The following is a 25,065-nucleotide window of genomic DNA, read 5'->3' as shown; positions in this document are numbered from 1 at the left end:
CTGCCATTTGCTTTTAAAGTTTTAAACCTGAAATTTCAATTTTTTTTTACTTAAAATAACCAAAACAATAAAACTGAGCACTTCGAGAAAATAAACTTATTTAACCAAAATTAAAATGGAGTATTTATTTACCACAAGAGGAGTGCTAGCAACACACTCTTTAACAAACACACTCTAACACACTCTCTTCTATTGATTAAAATTTATATGGGTCCCATAAAAATTATATGGGTCCACATTTTTTTATGGGACCCATGTGAATTTCAACCGATAAAAAAGAATATATTGAAGTGTATTTGTTAAGAATAATGCTAGCAACACACTCTTTAACAAACACACTCCAACACACTTTCTTTTATTGGTTGAAATTCACATGGGTCCCATAAAAAAATGTGGATCCATATAACTTTTATGGGACCCATGTGAATTTCAACCAATAAAAGAAAGTGTGTTGGAGTGTGTTTATTAAAAAGTGTGTTGCTAGCACTCCTCATTTGTTAAAGAGTGTGTTGGTAGGATTATTCTTTACCTTAAACTATTAAACTCTTCATATTCCCCTAAAAAGTAAAAAAAAAATCTCGCACATCTCGCACATTATAAGAAGATGAAAAGACCCGCCAACAAATCCATTTTTCGCGCTCACCCTTCTTCTCTCAACTTCTCTCCCACTATCTTCCTCTCAAAATGTTGCAACAACCGCAACCACCACCTCTCCCCGCCGTTAGGGCACGTTGCGCCGGTTGCCGGACATACTTTCACGCGGCGCAAGGTGTGACGGAGCTACCATGTCCTAACTGTCAAATGCCACACGTTTTCTCACTCGATCCGGCCGCTATTCGCTGTCCTGCTTGTAAGGCTCTCGTTAACTGTCCTAGTAAACTCGCGAAGTTCCCTTGTCCTCAGTGTCGCGTTGAACTTGATGTTCATGTTGATGGTGAAGACGTCAATGAGGTTTCAATGCTTTTGATTTTGGTTACTTTTTTTTGACTGTAGTTTGTGATTTGATTTTGACCTAATTTTTAGATTGGGGAAATTTTATGTAGTGAATGTTGCGTTGTGAAAGATTGATTTTTCATTGTTTATTTGAGTTCGTTTTGATTAGTTGCTGTTGACTTAATCAATGAGTGTGCCATTTTGTTTTTGTAGTAGTAGTAGTTGTTGCTGTTGCCGTTGTTACTGTTGTTATTATTATTATTATATGTTACGGCTGTTTGGAACTTATTTCGCAGCTTATGGAGTAAGCAATTAGTATCTTATAAGCTATGAAGCACGTCGATGTTAGTGGCCAACACTCGGTGGGATTTAGACCCACATCGGATAGATAGGACTCTTGAGAAGAGTTTATAAAGAGGTGGCAATCCTCACCTTACAAGCCGGTTTTGTAAGGATGAGTTAGGCCTCGATATTCGTGACAGTCGACACTCATAATAATTAGATAAAATGACATAATTCAGCGTAGTCATAAGTGGTGTCGTGTCGGTGTCAGACACCGACGCGTGTCCTGGTGTCAGACACGCCTAATCTGATGAGTGTTCGTGCTTCGTAGCAAATACATGCTTACGAAAGCTATATTGTATACAAGATAAAATAAACTCAAACTGTGTTTGAATAATCCATAAGCTGTTTTCGTAAGCTATATTTTGGAGAGCTTATGGAATTAAGATGAAAATAATTTATGAACTCGTCATATGCTGTTTTGGTAAGTTAAGTAGTTGTTGTTGACTTAACTGATGAGTGGCGTATAAGACATTTGGTTTTATGAATACGTGTATCTGTTGATTTCATTATTTTGATAAGCAGAATCTACAATAATGCGGCTTTGTCTAACATCCACAACTTGAATATGTCTTGCACTGTGCATAAGTGACCTAATAGCCTTAGGATTTAATTTTTTTTATTCAATGGCTAAGATTTAGTCTTTATTATTTTTTTAACTATTTATGAAACCAAAAAAACTACCTATAATTGGTCTATTGTGGTTGTGCATAGTGCAAGATATGCCCTTTGAACCATAGACACTGCCCAATAATGTTAGTTCAGGGAAATATGCTAAAATAAACTCAATAGTTGTGCTAATGTCTCTGTGCTCCTGTATCTAATTATAATATTGTGTTTGTGTGTGTATGTGTATGGGGTGAGGAATAAATATGAACGGATCTAGATCTGCTTGTTTTTTATGCATTGTAAAATCAAAGTTGTTTGTGGGTGTTGAAGAGTGGCTGTTCGGAACAATGCTATGAATGACAAAACATTTTATTTTTCCTTTAATCGGTTATACATGAGTAACACTGAACTTCGTATATCATTTTTGGATTTCCACGAGACTTGGTGTTCAGTTGTAGGTGAGTAAGAAGCGATTTTAAGTTGTATAAGCAACATCTACATCAATGACTCTTTGGAGGCATGATTTACAAGAGGGATATTTCTTAAATTTAATGTTTTTATTGTTCCTATTGTTTTATATCTTACTTTGCTTATAAAAAAGAATTCATACAAAATGAAAGAGTACAAATAGGATGATCTGAAATCCTCATAAAGGTACAATCAAACCAATAGAGAAAAGTAAAATAGTTTAACCTTTAGAGCAACAATTGTTCCCTTGCAAGTCTAACCTTGAAACAACTTCAATAAATCCATGAGCAGAATCCCAAAGAGATGGTAGGATAACAGCCTGTCCTATAAATATGTTGGAGGAGGATTAGGATTAATAAAGTAAAAATAAATCATTGGATGGCTTTGTCCTCTGTTATTTATATAATTTCTCCAACAATCCGGTTATGTTTTATTCCTTTCTTTAACTTCCCCAGGGATTATGTTTGTCATTTTCCTTTTAAAGATCTGATGTCTTTGGAAATTTTGATTGTATATTTTTTATTCTATCCTTGTATTTCTATCTCATTTTTTTTTCTATATTAAAATATATCAGCTGCTTAATGAGGTGGAGCAGGACGAAGATGATGGTGGTATGGCTGGAGAAACATTTACAGATTATGTGAGTTATAAATTCTAGATAGCAATTTATGTTAAAACTTTGTTTGGGTTAATTTATCAAATAGTACATTTTACTAGTAACAAGGTCTCTTGTTATGCAGCGGCCAGCAAAGCTATCTATCGGACCTCTACATCCAGATCCGATTGTGGAAACATCTTCATTGTCTGCAGTGCAGCCACCTGAGCCTACTTATGATCCAAAGATTAAGGATGAGTTGCAATGTTTGAAGACTTTGTCATGCTTGCAGATTGAAACTTTGGTCTATGCTTGTCAGGTTTCTCTCACCACATGATTGAATATTGATAATAAACAATTAAATTTATCTATCATATGTATGATGATTGTTTCCATGGCAGAGACACCTTCAACACATTCAAGATGGTGCTAGGGCAGGATTCTTTATCGGAGATGGAGCGGGTGTAGGTAAAGGTCGAACAGTTGCTGGGCTAATCTGGGAGAACTGGCACCATGGGAGGAAGAAAGCCTTGTAAGTCTCTGTCACAGTTTGAGCATTATCTTCTCAACGTGCTTTAATGTACCAGCACACATACCGTTTGTAATTTCAACTTGCAGTGAGATCACATTTGTTCTTTTTAATTCATTTTTCTCTTTTCAATGATCCTACACAGGTGGATTTCTGTTGGTTCAGACTTGAAGTTTGATGCCAGAAGAGATTTGGATGATATGGGTGCAAGTTGCATTGAAGGTAAGATTTGGTGCTAGCACTAAGTAAGGAAACAATATTTTTATAGTTATTCTCAATATATCGTTAAGTAAAATTCTCGTATCTTAAGAATTCTGTTTAACCTCGGCTTGGATATGGGTAATGGAACCTCTTTGGAGATTGGCACAATGTCATTGTAGGACATTTTCCTTCCAATTGCAAATACCTCAAGGGACTGGTGTATTTAACACTATTTATTTTCTGCTCCTTACATTTTCCTCCATTTTCATTTACGGGATATCTTATCATCCTATTGGTTTTACTTTCTTGTGTCTGATAATTCTTATTTTATCCAAAAATTGATGTTTTACTGATGTTTTTTTTGGCTTCATTGGTTAAGATTCTTCATTGAAAAATTCTTGTAATTGTGTTTTGTATATTGCAAGAATTTTTATGCATTTAAATATATTTCTTGAATCTATCCAGTGCATGCTTTGAACAAGCTGCCTTATACCAAGCTTGACACGAAGACTGTTGGAGTTAGGGAGGGAGTTATTTTCTTGACATACAGTAGCCTCATAGCATCATCTGACAAAGGGCGTACCCGTATGCAGCAGCTTGTGCAGTGGTGTGGATCTAAGTTTGACGGTCTTATAATTTTTGATGAGGTATCTGACTTTTTAAATCACAATTATTCCTAGTGTAAATTGGTATTTCCTCCCTTTAACTTGAAGTATATTATTATTAAGCGGTGTTTCAAGTATTTTTGTGTTTACTATATATATTGTTTTTGACAAAGTGTTTAATATATATATTTATTTACTCTTTATTTCTAAATAGTGTGAGTGGCTTCATTGCAGTGTCATAAAGCAAAGAATTTGGTTCCTGAAAAGGGTAAGAAGTCAACAAGAACCGGTGAAGCAGTACTTGATATCCAGGTATGTTCATCTTACTCTGTAACTGAAAGCTTGTAATATCACTCTTTCTGTTACTACAAATACTACTGATTGGAAGTTGAGTTAGGCATTCAATTCATTATGGCAAGAGATTATATATAGTTTCTTTTCTTTTACCATTCGAACCCCTAATTATTTCTTGATGTGAACAATACATTTTTGACTTTATGTGGTCATAAAAGGTTTTTGTCGCTGTATATATGAATAATAAAGTTTGGCAAAAAATTAACAATATCTAAACTTAGGAACTGTATAAAGCAGTTACAAAGATGACATGTTTTATTTTGTATTTCTATAAGACACAGCTTGCACTATAAGCGAGCCAGGATGATGATTCAAGCAGTATGACAATGCCATGTTATTAACCAAGTCATTCTAAGCTGTTTGATAGTTGGACTTGTTCTTTTTCTCCTCATTTTGAGCATGGATTAAAAGGCTTTTTGGCATTTAGAGTTCATATTTGAGTAATTTGTGTTTTTACGAGGCTTGCATTTTATGATTTGGCCATGCATGTATGATTTAACTTTGTTACATTTGTTTTTTGCTTCACTATTGTGTTTTTATTTTATTTTTGCATTGTTTAAACCTGTAAGTTTTGAATTTGCATAGACTCGACCTTTTGACAACTTTGAATGTAAGTTGTGTTTTAAAGTTCCCTTTTTTTAAACAGCTACTAAAATACGGTTAACCACAAAGGTTTCTTAAGATAAACCTCATCCCTGTTGTCTCTCTTCATGCCTTCTCTTCCTTTTGTTTGCACTCTAACTGTGTCACTGTTCATTTTAAAATGAATTAAAATTATTTTGTAATTATTAGTTGAGTTTATGGATTATCCTAAGTTCCTTTAATCTAATTTGACAGGCTCAACTACCTGAAGCTCGTGTTGTTTATTGCTCAGCTACTGGTGCATCTGAACCTCGCAATATGGCTTATATGGTTCGACTTGGCCTTTGGGGAGTTGGCACTTTTTTCAGTGATTTTGGTGAATTTCATGGTAGTGTTCTTTCTTTGATCTAATCATTTTGCTTTTCAAAATAAAAAATAGTAACTATGACTGGTCATCTTTTTTCTTCACATTTTATTTTGAGGTGTGCTAAGGGAAACCTCTATCACCTGAGACACTGACCCAAAAATGTTATCTTTGGCCAAAAAACATTTTCGATTCCCTACATTCACAATCACCTCTGCGATTGTGTCCAAATTCATCTCTAAAGGTAGATAGTTATAAAAAGATGGTGAAGAGGTGGATGAATGGTGGTGTTACGGTTTTTTAAGATTGGAGATAAAATCAATAGTTTACTGCCTTGATTTGATACACTATCATATTTTGTTTAACTATGAAAAAAATAAATTACGACAATTATTAAGAGTAGTTCAGGTTTTTATTTTCTGATTGTTTTATCCTTATGAGTAAAAATATATATTTTATCCTTCTGCAACTTGCTACTTATTGAGATAATTATTCATAATTTTTAACCAACTGGCACCTCCTTGATATTTTAGGTTATACTATTGATTGGAAAATATAACTCTAATGCCGTTTTGGAGTGGATGGATGGATTGGGAGGGCTTTGGAGGGAGTGGAGGAGAGAGAGAGAGAAATCTTGCAATATATGGCTTGTATGTTTGATTAATATATTTTTAATTGAGACTATTATAAAAAGATGGAAAGGATTCAAAGAATTTTTGTAAGCCTTCGAAGCCCCTCCTCCAGGACACTTTTTGAGTTCCCTCATATTAGGAGGATTTTGTATTATGAAGAAAAGTAAACCTCCATTAAAGTTGGTGGACTATAATTTTTTCCCTTTCTCTTTCCTCCTTTTTTTTCCCCTCTCAAAGCCCTCCCTTGGTAAACTCTCAAATAGAGCCTAAGAGTATGTTTGAATCAGTAGGACAATCAGTCATAAAAGGGGCTGTTTGACTTGGTTTCCATTTTTAATTGGTATTTTTGAATAATATTTTCACAAATAGAATACATGCACTAATAACTCTGTTTAATAGTTTGAATTCAATGACGACCAATAACTAGAAAATGTAGGCCTAACAACTACAAACGCGGCGGCATATTTACAACATTTAATTTCAATTTACTATTGTTGCATCACGTAGGGCATTTTATAAATTGTTATGATTTGTTTGTTTGCATATATATATATATATATATATATATATTTTGGCCCTCACACTTTAATTGTTAATAAATGAGATGATGTATCCAGATGCGCTTGAAAAAGGAGGTGTCGGAGCTCTAGAGCTAGTTGCAATGGACATGAAAGCAAGGTTACAATATTTCTACAAACACACCCACTCCGCCTTATGCACTTGTATATGTATGTGAAATATATATTTATTGTGCTTTATTTTTCGAATTTCAGGGGCATGTATTTATGCCGTACGCTTAGCTACAAGGGTGCTGAGTTTGAAGTTATTGAAGCAACATTAGACGATAAAATGACGGTATGACTGACTAATTTCTTTGATCATATTGATGGATACTCTTTACTGTATAGTCTGTATTCTGAAGTGGTGATTGTTTTCCTTTGTTAGTTATTATTACCATTACTTGTTATTTCTTGTCAATAATCTCCTCTGTACATTATTAAATGAAAAAAACAAATTCCATCACCAAATTAATAGTGAATAGTTGCTGGCTTGTGCGGGCATACATTGGGGTGAAGGCTCTCCACTCCCAAATGTTTGTGGTGGAATGTTTGTTTTCGGGATGAAATGCCATAGTTGCATGTGGCGATGCCTTAAATATTACTGTAGTAGTTGAACTGCTTCTGTTGCTTTCTCCTTTTCATAAAAATAGCCCATGACTGATTTTCTTTCATCGACCACAAGACAGGGCACTCAAACAAGAGGAGTGCTTAAGTCTCACATCGAGTAGTATGGGATGCTCGGGGGAGTATTTAGGTGGTTTGATTCTTCCCCATTGATAGTTAGCTTTTAAAGAAGGGTTTCTCAAATGCCTGGGTTCTTATTAAATGATATTGGAGTTTGCTCTCTGTGTCTTAGAAAGGCTAAGTAAAGTATTTGAGCACAACGACTGGGACGTTGGTTCTCAGGGGCAGTGCTTTGATAAAGACATGGCAGTGCAATAATACAAAACAATAGTTAAAGACATGACCCTAGTCTGCAAACCTCCAGAAGTCTGATCTTTGGAACCCTAAACAAGTGTTTCTAAGTCCTATTTATACTTCAGGGTCAAAGTGGTCCGTGTCCCTTTCCAACACTAAAGTTCTCAATTCCTGCAAAATAATAAATGGCCGATGCAGTTACCCGATCTACATAAAAACTAAACCAAATTAAATAATTTTTTCCAATTGAACTAAAAATGCATGCACAAAACAAAGTAAACAATATGCAAATATGAATGCGTCAAGAAGTGATGGGTTGATCTCAAAAGCATTAGCAGCAACCGATGGGTAATCAATTGCCAATCTCAGACAATTGTTCCTGCACCATAATCTCCCATAGTATGCTTATGTAGTGATTCCTCACCCATTACTTCAATCAAAGAAGTACAATCCTAGCCGTTGCTCACCCTTCATATAATTATAAAATTGCAGTTGTCTATATTTTTTATAACACATTCATTTGTCTTTTGATTTCAGTATTCTCATTTGGTGATTTATAATCTTATCAAATTTCTATTGAATTCAGTATGCTCATCTGATGTGTGTTTTTATCAAATTTCATAGAATGCGTATAAAACGGCTACAGAAGTTTGGGTGGATTTGCGTCAGAAATTGCTTTCTACCATTTCCCTCCTACCTGAGAAACCTAATACTAGACTACTATGGAGATTATACTGGGCAACCCACCAGGTATTAAGTTTAAGTTGGTGCCTAGAGACAAGTTCGTCATGCCTATTAAACATTTATTATTTACTAACTCTTTTGGATTGTCCGCTTTCCTTGTAAAATTGCAGCGCTTCTTTAGACATTTGTGTATGTCTGCTAAAGTCCCAACTGCAGTGAGACTGGTGAAGCAAGCATTAAGAGAAGACAAGTGTGTAGTGATAGGTCTGCAGAGTACTGGTGAAGCAAGGACGGAGGAAGCTGTTTCAAAATACGTGTGTATTACTATTTGGATCCTTTTTCATTTCATATACAACAACAGTTCCTGCATTTCAGTTGCATTATATGTTTTATTTATTTATTGTGTTGGACAGGGTTCTGAACTTGATGACTTTATTTCTGGACCTCGTGAGTTAATGCTAAAATTTGTTGAAGATTATTACCCTTTGCCAAAAAAGCCTGAACTTCTCCCAGGTATCTACATGCCGTTCTTATTATAAGTGTTTCATTTATTTTCATTATTTTGCAATTTGTAATTTTTATTTTCAATTCTATTATTATGGTAGATGATGGTGTAAAGGAGCTTCAAAGGAAGAGGCACTTGGCAAGTCCTGATGTTTCAGGAAAATCTAGAGCCAGAAAAGTAGCCAAGTTGCTGCATCCTAGTGATGCTGACAGTGATGAAGAATCTGAAAGTGAGTTTCCAGCAAATATCATTTTTTGTGTTGTGCTTCAAGTGCATATGGCAACCGTTTCTACTAATGCATTAATTTAGACCACTTTTCAGCCTTTATATGTGGTGATAAAGGGTGTAGGTCAACTGTGTGTTATTAAAGTAGTTACTCAATTGATACAAAGTTACAAACTAAAATTATTTATTTTGAAATTCTATTATTTTTGTCATCCTTTTTCAAAGAAAGAAGTTATTAAAAGAGAATAAATAAGTAAGAGTTGAGGATATGAATTTGATCAAAACAGAAGCACAATGAAGCACCATGGCTACTTAGCTACTAGGGATTTTTTCCTTGAATTAAATTGGGGAAATAAATTTTAGACACCACATCTATTCTTTTTGGTCATTCCACCTCTTAAATGTATTGTGTACTGCACCTGCAAGAGGAAGAAATCGGTGCATTTTCTGTCATACTTGAGTACAGTGCATTTCAGCCTATTTGAGGTAGAAATTTGGTGTGGTTTGTGAGTAGTGATATAAGAAGGCTTATTATTAATATCTAAAGTTTGTGAGTAATATTCAGTACACAGCAACATTACATGATACCTTTTTAATTTCACCATTGACTTGATGCAGCTGCCTCTGTTCCTGAATCTTCTGATTCTGATTACGGACCAGAAGGGGATGAAAGTGGTGCGTTTTCTTTCTCATGTTATTCTAGATTAATAAGCATTTATCTTTTGTACAAAAGTTAGGAAAATAAATTCACCTTTTTAGTGTGGAACTTCTAAGTGAATGCTTTTTATGATTTAAATGTCTGAAGTTCTTTTAAAGCAGTGATGGTAGTATTCAGTACATAAAAACTCCTCCTGAGAACGATTTGGTTTTACCATTGATTAGATGCAGCTGCCTCTGATGTTGAATCTTCCGACTCTGATTATGACGAGTTTCAGAAATGTGAAATTTGCAGTACTGAAGAGGTAGGTTTTATTCAACTATTCTCTAAAAAAAACTATCTTGAATCGTGTTGATGCCATGTGTAGGATTCACATATTTTTCTTTGCAGGAAAGGGAAAACTTGTTGCAGTGTTCTTGCTGTGGAAAATACGCTCATCAATCATGCTTGGTGCCCCCAATTCGCGATATTATTCTTAAGGAATGGGCATGTAATTTGTGCAAGAATAAAACTGTTGAATATCTGCCTCCTGGAACAAACATAATTGAACAGCAAAAGAGGTTTAGAACTTAGATAATTTGTTTTAGTTTGGCATTCTGGTTTCAATGGCATAGTTTATCATTTTCTGTTCAATAACTAGCTTTATAATAACTGTAAGTTACCATTTCTTAAATCAATAAAAATGAGTGCACAAAAAGTTAAAATAAAAAGAGTATGGCAGTGATGAATATTTTTATGGGTTTGCTGCAGTTATGATATAGCCGTAGATGACAAGAAGAAAATATTAGAGATGATTCGTGCTTTGGATCTTCCAAACAATCCCTTGGATGATGTTATTGACCAGGTAAATAATCATTTATCATCCCTTGGATGGTAATTTCTTTTGTAGAGCATTTTGTTAACTCTCACCAGGTAGATGACAACTTGAACCTTACGAAATATGCTTATCAATAAAGTATAGTTGTTGGTCAATGCTAGTCCTATACCAATTAAGGAATTAACTGCTATGAAAAGATGTTTGTTGTAGCGATTCTATGCTCTGCAATTAATACTATATGCCAAAGTATAGTTCTTTTACTAGACTCTCTAAATGATTTTTTGATGCAGTTAGGAGGCCATGAAAAAGTTGCCGAAATTACAGGAAGGAAAGGAATGCTTGTGAGGGCCCCTAGTGGAATGGGTGTGGTTTATCAGACTCGAAATACGTGAGTTGCAAAATGTCTCCATGTCTAATCGATAAACATTGATTCGTGCTAGCTGAATTAGTTTTGTGTTTTTCCCTTTAGAAAAGATGTCACTGCTGAGATGGTCAACATGAATGAAAAAATGCTCTTCATGGAAGGTAAGAAGTTAGTGGCTATCATCTCTGAAGCTGGATCAGCTGGCGTTTCGTTGCAGGCAGACAGAAGAGCGAGAAATCAGGTAATCAAACTGTTTGTATTATATTTTTCTGTCCTAATATTTTTACAGGTTTTGTACATATTCTGCTCAGAAACATGTGATATTGTATTAGTTTTTGAACTTTACGATTATTTTATGCTTAATTTGCTGTTTTGTTCTCTTTGACCTTTACAAAATAGAAAAGAAGGGTTCATTTAACTCTAGAACTTCCATGGAGTGCCGACCGAGCAATTCAGCAGTTTGGAAGAACTCATAGATCAAATCAAGTCTCAGCACCAGAATACAGGTCACTAAGCATTATCGATTAATTTGGTTTTTGAATTCTGTATATATACCTTTACCACCTGTTTGTTTTGTCTCTGGTGAGCATGTAGCTCAAATTTAGTGTTGTTTGAGCCTTTGAGGTTATTTTGCATGCTAAGCATTATTGGTTAATTTGATTTTTGAGTGTACTAGTTTTCATGATATAATGAGTTTCATTGACTTAAATACCCTCATTTGTAAAATAGTTAGGTGGATTGACATACAATAAATAAGAGTATTAGTGGAAGAAAGGAATTAATGCTTCATTAGTGTTCTAAAATGACAAATAGCGAGACAATAAAATATTTCAGATGTGTCACATAATATGAGACGGAAGGAAAACAAAAAATGGTATATTAACTAAGAAAGAACAGAAAAATTGGAATGGTTTTATTAATGGTACCATTCAATTTGCAGAACTATCAATTTAGTCCCTAACCTATCAGCTGTTCTCCAATTTAGTCCATAAACTTTGTAAATATAATAAATAATCGTTGAAGTATATAAAATCCGTCAATTTAGTCCTTGCCATTAAGATTTTAGGGACTAAATTTATAGATTTTCATATGCTTAGGGACTAAATTGACATATTTCATATACTTTAGGGGTTACTTATATTGTATTTAGGGAATAAATTGGAGACTGGTAGTTTAGGGATTAAATTGATGGTTTATTTTAATTCAACGTGTTTCCCCAAAAACTGCCTCCCCACTCTCTACCAATTCCTCATGACATAAAATTTTCTCACTGTCCACCTCTTTCTAGAATATACATTCCGTATAAGTGGCTTGCTATGACCCAGATATAATAGTCAATCCTCATCTGAACCCTTTAAATCATTCTGCCTAAGGTTCTTATATGGTGTGATTTTTTATTTTTTTTTAAATAGCAAAGCAATATAAACTATCTGGTGTGAACTGTATGATACTATGATATGGAATTTTTTTTTAAGCCAAGATGGAAGCACATTACATCTGATTTGAAATGGTTGCAGTGACAGGTGTTGTTAATGTTATACCTGTTTGACCCAATTTCTTATTCTTATAAATGTTCTTCAGGTTACTATTTACCAACCTTGGTGGAGAACGCCGGTTTGCATCAGCTGTTGCCAAGAGACTAGAATCCCTTGGAGCTTTGACTCAAGGGGATCGTAGGTAAGTTGGACTCATAAGCTGTGTTTTCAGTTAGCCGACATGGATAATATTAACATCTTAGCTGATGTTGTTCCTGTGTGCATTACAGGGCTGGACCTTCATTAAGTGCATATAATTATGATAGTGCTTATGGGAAGCGGGCTCTGATGGTTTTGTATAGAGGAATAATGGAGCTGGTATCTAATTTTGTTGAAAAAAAAAATGTGCATATTGACAATAAGTTTAATAGGAAACGAACAAGTCGAATCCATCTACTGATAAAAATAATTATGTAGGATCCTCTTCCCGTTGTACCTCCAGGATGCTTATCTGACAGACCAGATACAATCAAAGGTTTTATTATGCAGGCAAAAGCTGCTATTGCTTCTGTTGGAATTTTTAAGGACGCCAGTCATGGTAATTCACTGTTTTCCCTTGTCTAATATTAGATTGAATAGGTGTATAATAACGATGATATCTAATCAAAATACATTTCAGTTTCATCATTGACTGTTGTGAATTTTATGATGCCACATTATCTCTGTTTTTCCTCATTATTAAATGTTGATTACTTATATGTAAAGGAGATGATATAGATCCTAGATGGCTATCTTGCCACATTGATGATAAAGACATACATGATATTGGGCGATTTCTCAACCGGATTTTGGGAATAGCTCCTGAGACTCAGAATAGGTTTGTATTTTGTGAAAGAAATGATTTGATGCTTCTATTCGACTTTCAGCATTTTGTTCTATACACTATCTTTTGCTGTATCAACAGGCTATTTGAGTTATTTGTGAATATCTTGGATCTTCTTGTTCAAAAAGCTCGGATTGAAGGTAACCTTGACACAGGCATTATTGACTTGAAAGCTAATATCATTAAACTGAAAGGGACTCCAAAAGTATGTATTTCTGTCCTAAACTTCTTGCTGCCACTTATTTTCATATGTTACTGTATAGAATATGTAAGACTGAAGATAACTTTCCTTTGGTGCAGAATGTCTATGTTGATCAAATGAGTGGGGCTTCAACTATTCTGTACACATTCATCTTGGATCGTGGGGTTTCATGGGAGGTGTATATGCTTTCTCAGATGTCCTAACTAAGTTTTGCTTTACTCTTACATACATATTTTGCTGATATCATTTATGCTTCAGTTGGCAAATACCATGCTGAATGAGACACAAAAAGCTGGATTTGGCTCATCTGGTGATGGCTTCTACAAGTCCAAGAGGGAGTGGTTGGGAAAACGTCATGTAATTTTAGCATTTCAAAGGTATTGTTTCTTGTTTTTTCTGTACTTGTTTATATAATGATTTGATTTCAATGGATGAAAGTTTATTTTGTCCAGCATTTATATAATCTCTTTCCCATTGACTATTAATTGCCCAACATTTAGTCCCATGTAACATTGTATGTTTTATAGTTGGAACTTGCTGTAAGCTTGAGTGGCTCTTTTCTGTCACAAACATAAAATTACACTTGAAGTATTGCTCTATTTTGTTTGCCTCACTTGAATCCTATACATTACATGTTATCTTTATTTCTTTGTTATTGTATTTAATGGACCCTTGATTTTCATTCCAAAACTAGAATTAGTATACCTTTGCTACATTTTACATTTCATGTGTTCTATTTTACTTCCTAAAAAGGCTTTCACGGGTTTAACTGTCTATTTATTTATTTATTTATTTATTTTCTCAACACTCCAACTAAGGTTATGTTACATACGACTAATATGGATTGTGACTATCTCTTGGATGTGTTGAATAAACACGATTACCACAGAGATAAAAGGATAAGGGCTGAAAGGGATAAATTTCTTACTAAAATACATACTAAGGATCAGAGAAATTAAATAAAGTTATTTTTATATGTGTATTTTGCATCTGTGATTGATTTAGTCTCTCAATTTCTGAATCTGTTGATATTGAGGGGACACAGTCCCCAGTCAAATGCATAGTAAAGATTAAGGTTTCATTTACTGATATCATTATGTTTGTTGTTTCTGTCCCAGTTCTGCTCCGGCTATGTATAAGATAGTTCGTCCAACTACCGGAGAATCGCCTCGGTATGTGTTTCAGTTACTTGGCCTTCTTTTAGTTTAATTTTCTTGTTTAACCTATTTTCCCCTGCAATTGTAGGGATATGCATCTGGCAGAATTAACTAGAAAATATTCAAAAGTTTCATCTTTAGAGGCGGCCAAAATTGGTTGGGAGGACGACTATGAAGCTTCATCTAAACGGGTATATATACCTTAAGTTATTTCTCGTAATTGTAACTGATAAGAACATAGTAGATATTGAACTATTTTAATTCACATTATCTCACATTTTGACTGTTTTACCTTTGTTGTCAGTGCATGCATGGTCCCAAGTGTAAACTTGGTAAATTCTGTTCAGTTGGCTCAAGACTACAAGAAGTAAATGTCTTAGGTGGTGTCATTCTTCCTGTTTGGGGAAAAATACAAATGGCTCTTTCTAAGCAGGTATTTTACCAACTCATAAATATTCATGAGAAAGAACAATATTTTGCAGATGTTAAAATTATTAATTCATTGTATCAAAAAAATAAATATTAATTCATGTGTATCCACTTGTCACTTTTTGATATCTTTTAGATCTGATTATTTGCGTTTTTGAATTGATGTTAGCTGTGTGAAAATGGTAATAGATAGATTGTTTTTGTTGTGATATAACATGATAATTCCAACTAATTTTTATAGTAACCTTTTTGGTACTAAGTAACTTCTTTTTGATGAAAAATGTGCTGATTCTGTGGATCTTCTGGTGGATTGCTTAATCATTGGAGCGTTATACCTTGCTTGAAAATTGAAATATAATTATTATTTTATAATGCAAAAGATTTCTAACTGCAAATAAAAATATGTACAGGTCCGACAAATTCATAAGAGGTTACGCATTGTTCGTGTTGAAACTACATCAGATAACAGACATATAGTTGGGCTTCTTGTACCTAATGCAGCAGTTGATACTGTGCTTGAAGGTTCTTTCTTTCTTCTCCCTTCATACCTACCGCCTTTTCTTAAAAGCAAACCTGCACATGAACTTGCTTTCATATAAGAAAATTGAAATATTTCCCATTACGATTGATATTCGGATTCTTAAAAAAAATGGTTGTCATGCTTTTCAGTTAATAACTTAGGGGCCCGTTTGGTGGTCAGAATAGAATAGAGACTGATATGATAAGAGAGTTTGAGAAGGATATGATAAGATAAGGACATTGCTCAACATATACAAATTTAAAATCATTAAGTACTGATTTACCTTTAGGTGTGGATTGTTAAAGAAATTCTTTTTTTTTTTTGCACATACAGACATGCATACACATGTGCAAAAGGATTAGATGTTTTCCTTTCTGCAATGGTTTATTTTCTATAATTCTGCTGTTTACAAGAATTTTAAATTTAAAATAGGGATCCCAAAGGGTTTTATTGTTATATGATGTTGGTGCGATGACAAGTTGTTTCAGTTAGGGATGAATGCTTACTCGGTCTAAGGCCGGATACCAAGTTTTTTTTAAAAAAAAGGAATGAATGCTTACCAGAATAGTTTCTTTTTGGCAAACATACCAGAATAGTTGATTCTGAAAAATCAGTGTCATTTTGACAGGACAATCCTCATAACTTCATAAGGAGAATAATGTTTCTTTCTCCTTTTACATTTTGCAACAATAAAACTCATGCTCGAACAGAAAGGATTGGCTTTTGTTCCATTAGAAGGCTTCAACATGGAAAACATCATATTCTTTTTTCTTCGTAATTTAGTTGAAAATATGTCAATAGACTTCTGTTTAAATATTGGTCAAATGATTTTTTTTCCAAGGTGATGCATATACTAATATTTTCTTTTGACATAATATGTAGGTTTACATTGGCCTATAGAACTGGATGATTGACCTGAGACACCGGACGTCTCTCTTTTTTGAAGATCACTAGCAGTTTTTGTTTTAGGTAAAGGCTTAAGCTTGTTACTGAATTTTGCGGAAAGGAAAGTTCATATCTCACTGAGATACCACACAGTTGTTCAATCTATTGATTACATCATCCAGTTGTTTATAATTCATAGTTGTATATGGGGTGATCAATAACATAGGAAAATACTATAGATGGCTTCACTTTCACATACGATATATGAACACGATTGTGTCATACTCCACACATTATTATTTTGTTTTAATATCATATATGCTACGCATTATAACCAGAAGTAAAGTACATATTTCTTGTGCAACATTGATGGTGAGAAACTCATAAAAGTACTACTATCAAACATAAGTTGTATCACTATCAAATCAGCATACAGGAGGAGCATTGACATTGTCATCACTACAATAGAGTCCTATTTTTTGAGTGTTACCCTGCTATTGAAGTTTGTTTTCGGCCTTTAGGATAAGTTATCGATTTGGAACAACACAACCTGTCCTTGATATTATATAGCCTGTATGACATTGCTAAAATCCCCATAAGCTTCCATTAAGGACTTGCATCTGCTGAAGGTTTGGTCAGTTTGGCAACCACCAAGTAGAATTTCACTATCTAAAATGTTACGCTTAGTTGATGTAGCATATGCTTGTTTAAGCTTGGCATGATTTTTCTTTTCGTCATCATTGTCATTTAGTGTTTGTTGAGAAGCTCTTTAGCAAGATTGTTCACCGTCCTCAAAATTCCACCACAACCTTCACTCTCACCACTTCATTTTTAAGTTTTAAAGACAAACTTAATGAAGATTCTTCATTTTAGGACTAGCATATTCAAAGAGGCAAATACATATTCTTCGCATAGTAGTGTTACACATGATGAGGATCAACATGTTTCTCTCCTATGTCACACGACTTGATGATATATTTCTTGTTAACGAAGTTTTTAAAGCCTGAGGATGAATTTTGTTCTTCCCTTGTGGTCTCTCCTATTTGCTCCTTTGTTGCTTCAATCAAATCACCACCGTAACGAAATTTGATATGATTGAGATCCTACAACCCTTAGGTACCTTTCCTACAGACTCCATGAAATCTTTATCTGTTTGATAGCCAAAATAATAATTATCATCGCTTGCCAAAGGGTCTGATTCATATATGTGGAAACAATGCACTCATCATAGCCAGTATCATCTTTCTCCCCGGGCTTGGCAGGGAACTAGTGCCATGACCACTGTAGTCTGTAGTGGATAAAGAGCACGTCACTGAGTTGAGCTGATCGAACCTAGCTAGCTAGACATGAGGAATATAATATTTTCTTTTTTTTTTTTAAAAGAAGTTAATTATTAGTTATTAATGTTAGTATTTTTTTGCTAAATTGCACTTTTGGCCCTTATGTTTCAGAAACTTACAATTTTGGTCCCTTATATTTCAAAATAGCTGTTTTGGCCCCTATGTTTACCCCATTTTAGAAAAGGTCAATTTTGACCAAGTCAATGCTGATGTGGCAAGTCACTTAAGTGACTCAGCTGCTACATCGGCTTTTTTGCACTTATTTTTTTAAAAAAAAATAAAAAAGAAAAAAATAGGAAGAAGTCATGTGAGGTGTGACTTTCTTTTGTAAAAAAAATAAAATAGAAGTCAATCCTATATATCCAAAAATAGCAAACGATGTTTTTTTCTATGGTATTCCATTTTCTCAAATCCATGATGCAAATCGTGAAACCTATATCCAAATTCTATCGATGATTTCGTTCTTTCTTCCTTTGATTTCGCAAATAATTACGTTCTTAAATCCTATATCCAAATCAAAAGTTGCTTTTCGTTCTCTCTTGTTTGATTTCAATTTTGAACCCTAAAGTTCAGCCGTTTGATTTTGTTTTGAAGATGAAGACTGTAATTGGTGCAACACTTGAAGGTTCAAGTAACATGAAGATTCCTGACAATTATGTCTTAAAGTCTTTTGTCTATATACTATGACTTCTTTGTTTTGTGATTTAAATATGGTGGGTGGAAAAATATTAAAGTGTTGGTAGGTCAAGTTTTTGTCTTGTATACGTCAATTGTTTTGTTATTTAAATATGTTTTCTTTATTTCTTTATTATATTTGATTTAGGGAAACTGAGGCTCACATGCTAAAGATAAAATTTCACTACAACGGTTACTTTGTTTTTGACCCTGAAACAACATATAAGAATGGAAAATTTTATGAGTTAAAAAAGGGTTTGGACATAGACCAGATTAAGATAATTAATTTGGACAAACAAGTAAAAGAACTATTGGATTTGAGAAAATGGAATACCATAGGAAAACATCGACTGCTATTTTTGAATATATAGGATTGACTTTTATTTTTTTTACAAAGAAGATAGTCACACCTCACGTGACTTCTTCCTATTTTTTTTCTTTTTTCTTTTTTTATTTTTTTTAAAATAATAAGTGACAAAAAAGTTGATATGACAGCTGAGTCACTTAACTGACTTGCTACATCAGCATTGACCTTTTGCAAATGGGGTAAACATAGGGGGCTAAAACTGCTATTTTGAAATATAAGGGGCCAAAATTGCAAGTTTCAGAAACATAGGGGGCCATAAGTGCAATTTAGCCTATTTTTTTTTCATTAGAACTTGAATCTTAATTTGTTAACTCCTTAACTTATTTAATTTAACCCTTACCTCAACCCCATTTAGGTTGGTCTGATGATATTGGTTTGGGACCTGAGAGTGTGCTTCTCCTTGAGGTCTCAAGTTCGATTCACTCTGATGTCAATTTGGATGAGATAATTTAGTTTTTTTTTTAAAAAAATTAACCCTTAGCTCAACTGGTTGAGCTATCTAAATCTTCGGTGTTAAATTGAATGTTCTTGTTGGTGGGTTGAGGATAAGAACGATGAAAACTGTGATATCCTTATCTAAGAACATATATAGGTGTGAAGGAGACATTCAAAGGTGCACTAGAAAATACAAGAAATGAGAGGTTTGAATTGTGTTTACCATTTTTTAGGCTTTTTAAATTTATTGTTAATTAAATTCTTTATCAAAACATTTAACTTCAGTTAAACCATAAAGAACACACACAAAGTAAAATAGAAGATATACGGTGAGAGAATACAACACAATATTTTTATACTAGTTCACTCTCAACTTGGTACGCTATCTAGACTGACTTTGCCTTCTAACCTTAAAAGGACTTCAATAATTATAATCACCCTATTACGATTACTAGGATATGACCATATCCTAGATTTCCTACCTCAGACTTATGATTTTCACCAAGTGGACCTCCCTAGAATTTCCCATCTCTTGAGAGAAGACTTCCTTATTTGAGCATAAGTTGTTGCCACTACTGAGTGGGATACACATGGTTTGAGTTTGTATCAATATGATACAAAGTCGTGGTTCTATGATTCTAAATCTCAAAGAGAAACTTTACTTTTTAGGTTCATTGAAAATCTAATGTATTTCTATAATAATTTTTATTATTAAAAAGAAAAATAAAGGACCAACATTCCATGCATTCGAACTTTTGGCGCAGTCGTGCAGGCATTTCATTTATAACTGTTTGATGTCCGATCAAGATCGAACAGTCATGATTTAAAACTGTATTTGTTAACAGAATTTATTTAAACCATCCGATTGTAATCAGACGACTATAAAAGGAGTGCATTGAAAATTTGACTGCACATTATCCATTTCCAAAAACAAATTGTAAATTAAGATGGAAAAATAAATAATCAAAGTGTACTTCCTCCCAATCGTGTCGGGCCACGTGATTCCTGTACAAAAGAAGAGAAAACCTATAGAGAAAACAAGAGAGCATAAGAAAAAGATGCTTTCTCTCTCGACCCCGTGATTCTTTTATATCGTCAATATTCCAATTTTGCCATTGCAGAAAAATTTGGTTTGCAGTGCAAATTCAAAGTAAATTTCGGTTTTTAGAAACCGAAATTTGTTTTCAAGACAAAAAAACTAGTTTTTACAAACTAAAGTTTTTTCAAGAGTAAAATTGGAAATTCATGGGGTATAAAAAAAACACGAGGGTTCGGAAGAGAAAACATCTAAGAAAAAAAACTCTAAAAAAATTTCAGAATTTAAAACCCAAACAACTTAAACACATGTTTGAATTTTAAAATCCGAACAGTATAGAATTTGAGAAAAACAAAATACTGCAATATATACAAGAAGGATTAAAAACTTGACAAACAAGATAAATTAAAAATGTCTTTTGTGAAAAAGGATAGTAATGTGTGCTTAGGGTTTTAGGACTTATATCGAAAAAGGAAAACTGTTGTCACAATAATAAAAATCAATTTATTTAATCAAAAAATAAAATATTAATTTTTTTTGTCAAGTAGTCTAGTCTAGTGGCTAGAAAATCTAACTAAATGTGAATAAGTGGAGTGTCTTGGTTTCGAATCTGGGCTCCTACACATATAGTGCGACATATAGTGCGATGTCCCTACCAACTGAGCTAAGCTCACAGAGACTTTAAGAAATATTAAATATTGTTATTATTAGTACTAGGCTTAAATATCACATTAGTCCTTATATGTTCTCGGTTTTTTGGTTTTAATCCCTGTATGTTTTTTCTTTTTAAAACAGTCCTTGCATGTCCAATTTTTTTGGTTTTCGTCCCTCCCATCTCAAAAATGCTGATGTGGCTAACGACATGACATGTGGCATGCTGACGTGGCAAATGAAGGACCAAAACAAAAAAAATTTATTATTGAAGGACCAAAACCAAAAAATAAAGTTTAAAATCCCTAAATTTTTTAAAACATTTTTTTTTTTTACTTTAACGTTTTTTAATTTTAAAAATAAATAAAAAAACAAATTTTTTTCTTTATGTAAGGCAAGGGAGAAGTTATTATACATAAGTGTAATCCTTATGCATGGTACATAAGTCAATAACATCCATTAGATTGAGCATCCACATGTAATAATCCTAGCCAATCTCAACTCACACACTCACACCCCCCAAATTTCTCACGTACCCCCCAAATTACTCGCGCACCCCTAAATTTCTCGTGCACCCCCCAAATTTCTCATGCACCCCCCAATTTCTCGCGCACCCCCAAATTTCTAGCGCACCCCCCAAAATTTTTCACGCACCCCCAGATGACTTGTGCGCCCAATTTTTTTTTAACCCCCCATATTTCAAGCCTAAACCATTTTGCTGTGGGAATGGTTTCAAAAATATACACTCCAAAACCATTAAGTGCATAAGATGGTTTTGAAGTACAACCTATAATTAGAATCATAATTGTTTTTTTTGGTACAATTATAATCATTATTTAAAACCAGTTAAATGGTTTCAGATAGTTATACACTAAAACCATTTGTATTGTAAAATGGTTTTATGTGTGTTTTTATGGTTTCAAAAATTCTGGAAACCATTATGCTGGTTAAATGGTTTCAGATAGTTATACACTGAAACCATTTGTATTGTAAAATGGTTTTATGTGTGTTTTTATGGTTTTAAAAATTCTGGAAACCATTATGTTGGTTAAATGGTTTCAGATAGTTATACACTGAAACCATTTGTATTGTAAAATGGTTTTATGTGTGTTTATATGGTTTTAAAAATTCTGGAAACCATTATGTTGGTTAAATGGTTTCAAATCACAATTATTGTTTGTATTCTAATTATAGGGTTGTACTCTAAAACCATCTTATACACTTAATGGTTTTGGAGTGCATATCTCTGAAACCATTCCCACAACAAAATGGTTTAGGCTAGAAATGTGGAGGGGACCAAAAAAATAAAATTGGGGGGCAAAAGTCATATTGGGGGTGTGCGAGAAATTTTGGGGGTGCATGAGAAATTTGGGGGTGCATGAGAAATTTGGGGGTGCACAAGTAATTTGGGGGGTGCATGAGAAATTTGGGGGTGTGCTAGTAATTTGGGGGGTGCACAAGTAATTTGGGGGGTGCACTAAGTAACTTATGCATGGTGCATAAGGATAGCTTATGTATAATAACCAATCCCGTAAGGCAAGTTATATTATTAACAACTTTTTAGTGCCTTAATGGTCGCTTGTTATTAGTTTGTGCAATATTAAGGCTCCGTTTGGATTAACTTATTTTTTACCTTATTCAAACAGCTTATACAATATAAATTAGGTTTTATGCTATTTTATAAGTTCACATTAGTGAAAATTTTATTTTATAAGCTATTTTATCATAAACTACCTTGACAAATTTATAATACGTACTCCCTATTGGTGAATTAAAATAAATGTATAATAGGAAAATAAGGTGCAAAATACACTTTCTTAATATTATTTTTTTTCCTAAAATGTCAAGTAATTTGAAACGGAGGGAGTAATACATAAAAATTGAATAAACTGTTTGCATAAACTCAAAAATAAACTAATTCAAATGGGGCCTAAGTTGATGTGCAATTTTAAGCACACTGTCATTATAGCCAGATTTTTTAGAATGTTCTAAACCAATTTTAGCACATTGTGAAAAAGTTTTTACATTATAGACTTATGAATTTTAAATTTTAGCACTCTTATATATATATATATATATATATATATATATATATTATTTAAAATTTTGTTTTCTATTCGAAAAAAAAATTGGTTTTTTTAAAAGTAAAAAATGTTAATTTTTTTTTATTTTTTTTAAAAAATAAAATTATTTTAGGGATTTTCCGATTTTGTTTTTTTGGTTTTGGTCCTTCATGAAATATTTTTTTTTGGTTTTGGTCCTTCATTTGCCACGTCAGCATGCCACATGTCATGCCGTTAGCCACATCAGCATTTTTGAGAGGGGAGAGACAAAAACCAAAAGGAATTGGACATGCAGGGACTGTTTTTTTTTTTTATAAAAAAAACATACAGGGACTAAAACCAAAAAAACGGGAACATACAGGGACCAATGTGATATTTAAGCCTTAACACTATTATTATCATTTTAGTCATGTGCCTATAATTTCCATTCTTAAGGGGATAAATGAGATGCCCGATATGTCATCGTGAACTTAACTTAATTGGCAGTGACATCACACTATATATATGTAAGAGTCGGGATTCCAACTCCAGACACTCTACTTATTCACTTGTAAATTTTCTAACCATTAATGTACTTGATAAAAAAAATAACAAACTATATTTTTTCCAATTAATTAATTCTATGAATTAATTCTATGAATTAATCATGCAAATCTAAACAAAAATAAAACAGAGAACAAATCATGCAAATTAAACAACACTAGTATAACTTACCCGTGCAAATGCACGGGTTAATATTCAATAAAAAATATAGATATTTTTTTGACACATGAAAAATATGGATTATTAAATTTTTAATATTTTTTTGTTTTTTTAATTATTTGTAAAATTAATTTTATATTTAATGTAATAATTTATTTAAATATGATAAATGATCCAAATTTTGGAGATTTTAAGGAGAAATGGTAGAACGGAGAGTGATACTCCACTCCCCGTTCCCAATCCACATGTTCGTATATTTGTTCTTTTATTTTCATAAAAAAGGTCATTAAGCAAAAACTAATCTAACGGTTAATATATATTAGTTCTTAATCGTCATCTCTCTCCTTTAGACATTTGTTTTCTTCTGGAGTATTTTAGCCCATGTCCCCGTGTGAAAAAATTTCACATTTGTGTAATGAACAGTAGAATTATTTGTCATTTGCTTGACACAAAAAAAATTTATATCTTTTTTTTTATGCATATCTCATTTGTTAATGGTGCAAATTTTAAAAAATTTATCTATTTGTTTATCTTACAGTGATGTTTGGAAAATAAAAACAAAGTAATACATGATATTATTGCTTTTAATTCTTTCTTTTTTTATATATAAAATAATTGTTACTTTCCTTACTTTCAATTGATATTTATCGTATTTTTTATATAATAAAATCTACAAATGTATGTCTCGCCCCGTGTAAGTTATTTTTTGCTTAATACCTCCATGTAGATTAATTTTTTATCAATACCCCCTATTGTAATATTATGTTTGGTATAAATCACTATGTAACTTTTTTTTATTAATAAAATTAATAAAATTATAAAATAAAATAGAAAAATAATATATGAAGTCAATTACTTCATTCCTTTTATATTTCAGACAATCACACCATTTTCTCTATTCGATAAGTATGAAGTTTAAGAATAACTTTTTTTGTGAATAATTAAATTACTATTTTTATTTTTTTTTTATATTCCTTTTAAGGTGAGTATTTTTGTTCAGAGATTTTTAAGCCTTCAATTTTGTTTTGAAACATATTAAGTCTTCAATTTCTCAGTTCCACATTTGGCCAATTCGTTCTATATAATTTTTTTTGATAAGCAATTCGTTCTATAGTATAGTCCTTCGAGGAGTTTCTATTATTTTATCAGTATATTTGTTAAATATCACATGAAAAATTAGACAAACAAAAAAATAATGAGTAAAAAAAGAGTACAACATTTATTAATAATAGTAAAAAAAACATTTATAAGCATGATTTACACCAATAAAAAATAATATGAACAAAGCGTTTTTTAATAT

At 32.9% G+C, this 25,065-nt stretch overlaps 1 protein-coding gene across 1 annotated transcript; it reads left to right on the top strand.

Annotated features, from left to right (window-relative positions):
• The first annotated feature begins 620 nt into the window (after positions 1–620).
• LOC123893870 (protein FORGETTER 1-like) lies at positions 621–16,860 on the top strand. Its single transcript, XM_045943699.1, has 33 exons — positions 621–951; positions 2,927–2,992; positions 3,093–3,266; positions 3,349–3,479; positions 3,622–3,698; positions 4,143–4,324; positions 4,517–4,594; positions 5,474–5,606; positions 6,832–6,892; positions 6,988–7,069; positions 8,317–8,442; positions 8,547–8,690; positions 8,790–8,889; positions 8,982–9,110; positions 9,725–9,781; positions 9,989–10,068; positions 10,155–10,324; positions 10,515–10,608; positions 10,872–10,969; positions 11,051–11,186; positions 11,345–11,451; positions 12,527–12,622; positions 12,711–12,798; positions 12,898–13,018; positions 13,186–13,297; positions 13,385–13,508; positions 13,604–13,681; positions 13,764–13,882; positions 14,624–14,677; positions 14,751–14,853; positions 14,967–15,095; positions 15,502–15,613; positions 16,494–16,860. Exons 1-33 carry the CDS (start codon positions 685–687, stop codon positions 16,523–16,525), a joined length of 3,660 nt encoding a protein of 1,219 aa, XP_045799655.1. The 5' UTR covers positions 621–684; the 3' UTR covers positions 16,526–16,860.
• Positions 16,861–25,065: the final 8,205 nt, after the last annotated feature.

This window comes from Trifolium pratense, linkage group LG7, assembly GCF_020283565.1.
Source record: "Trifolium pratense cultivar HEN17-A07 linkage group LG7, ARS_RC_1.1, whole genome shotgun sequence".
NCBI classification, from domain to species: Eukaryota; Viridiplantae; Streptophyta; class Magnoliopsida; order Fabales; family Fabaceae; genus Trifolium; species Trifolium pratense.
The sequence above is the reverse complement of the archived record's forward strand: the minus strand, read 5'-3'. Positions and strand labels throughout refer to the sequence as shown.

What these genes read in the sequence shown, in the direction of transcription:
- LOC123893870 (XM_045943699.1), top strand. Translation starts at nt 685, where the DNA reads ATGTTGCAACAACCGCAACCACCACCTCTCCCCGCCGTTAGGGCACGT. An exon ending in GTTTATCAGACTCGAAATAC is followed by an intron (nt 10,970 to 11,050) that starts GTGAGTTGCAAA and finishes TTTTCCCTTTAG; the next exon opens with AAAAGATGTCACTGCTGAGA. An exon ending in TTGACTCAAGGGGATCGTAG is followed by an intron (nt 12,623 to 12,710) that starts GTAAGTTGGACT and finishes TGTGCATTACAG; the next exon opens with GGCTGGACCTTCATTAAGTG.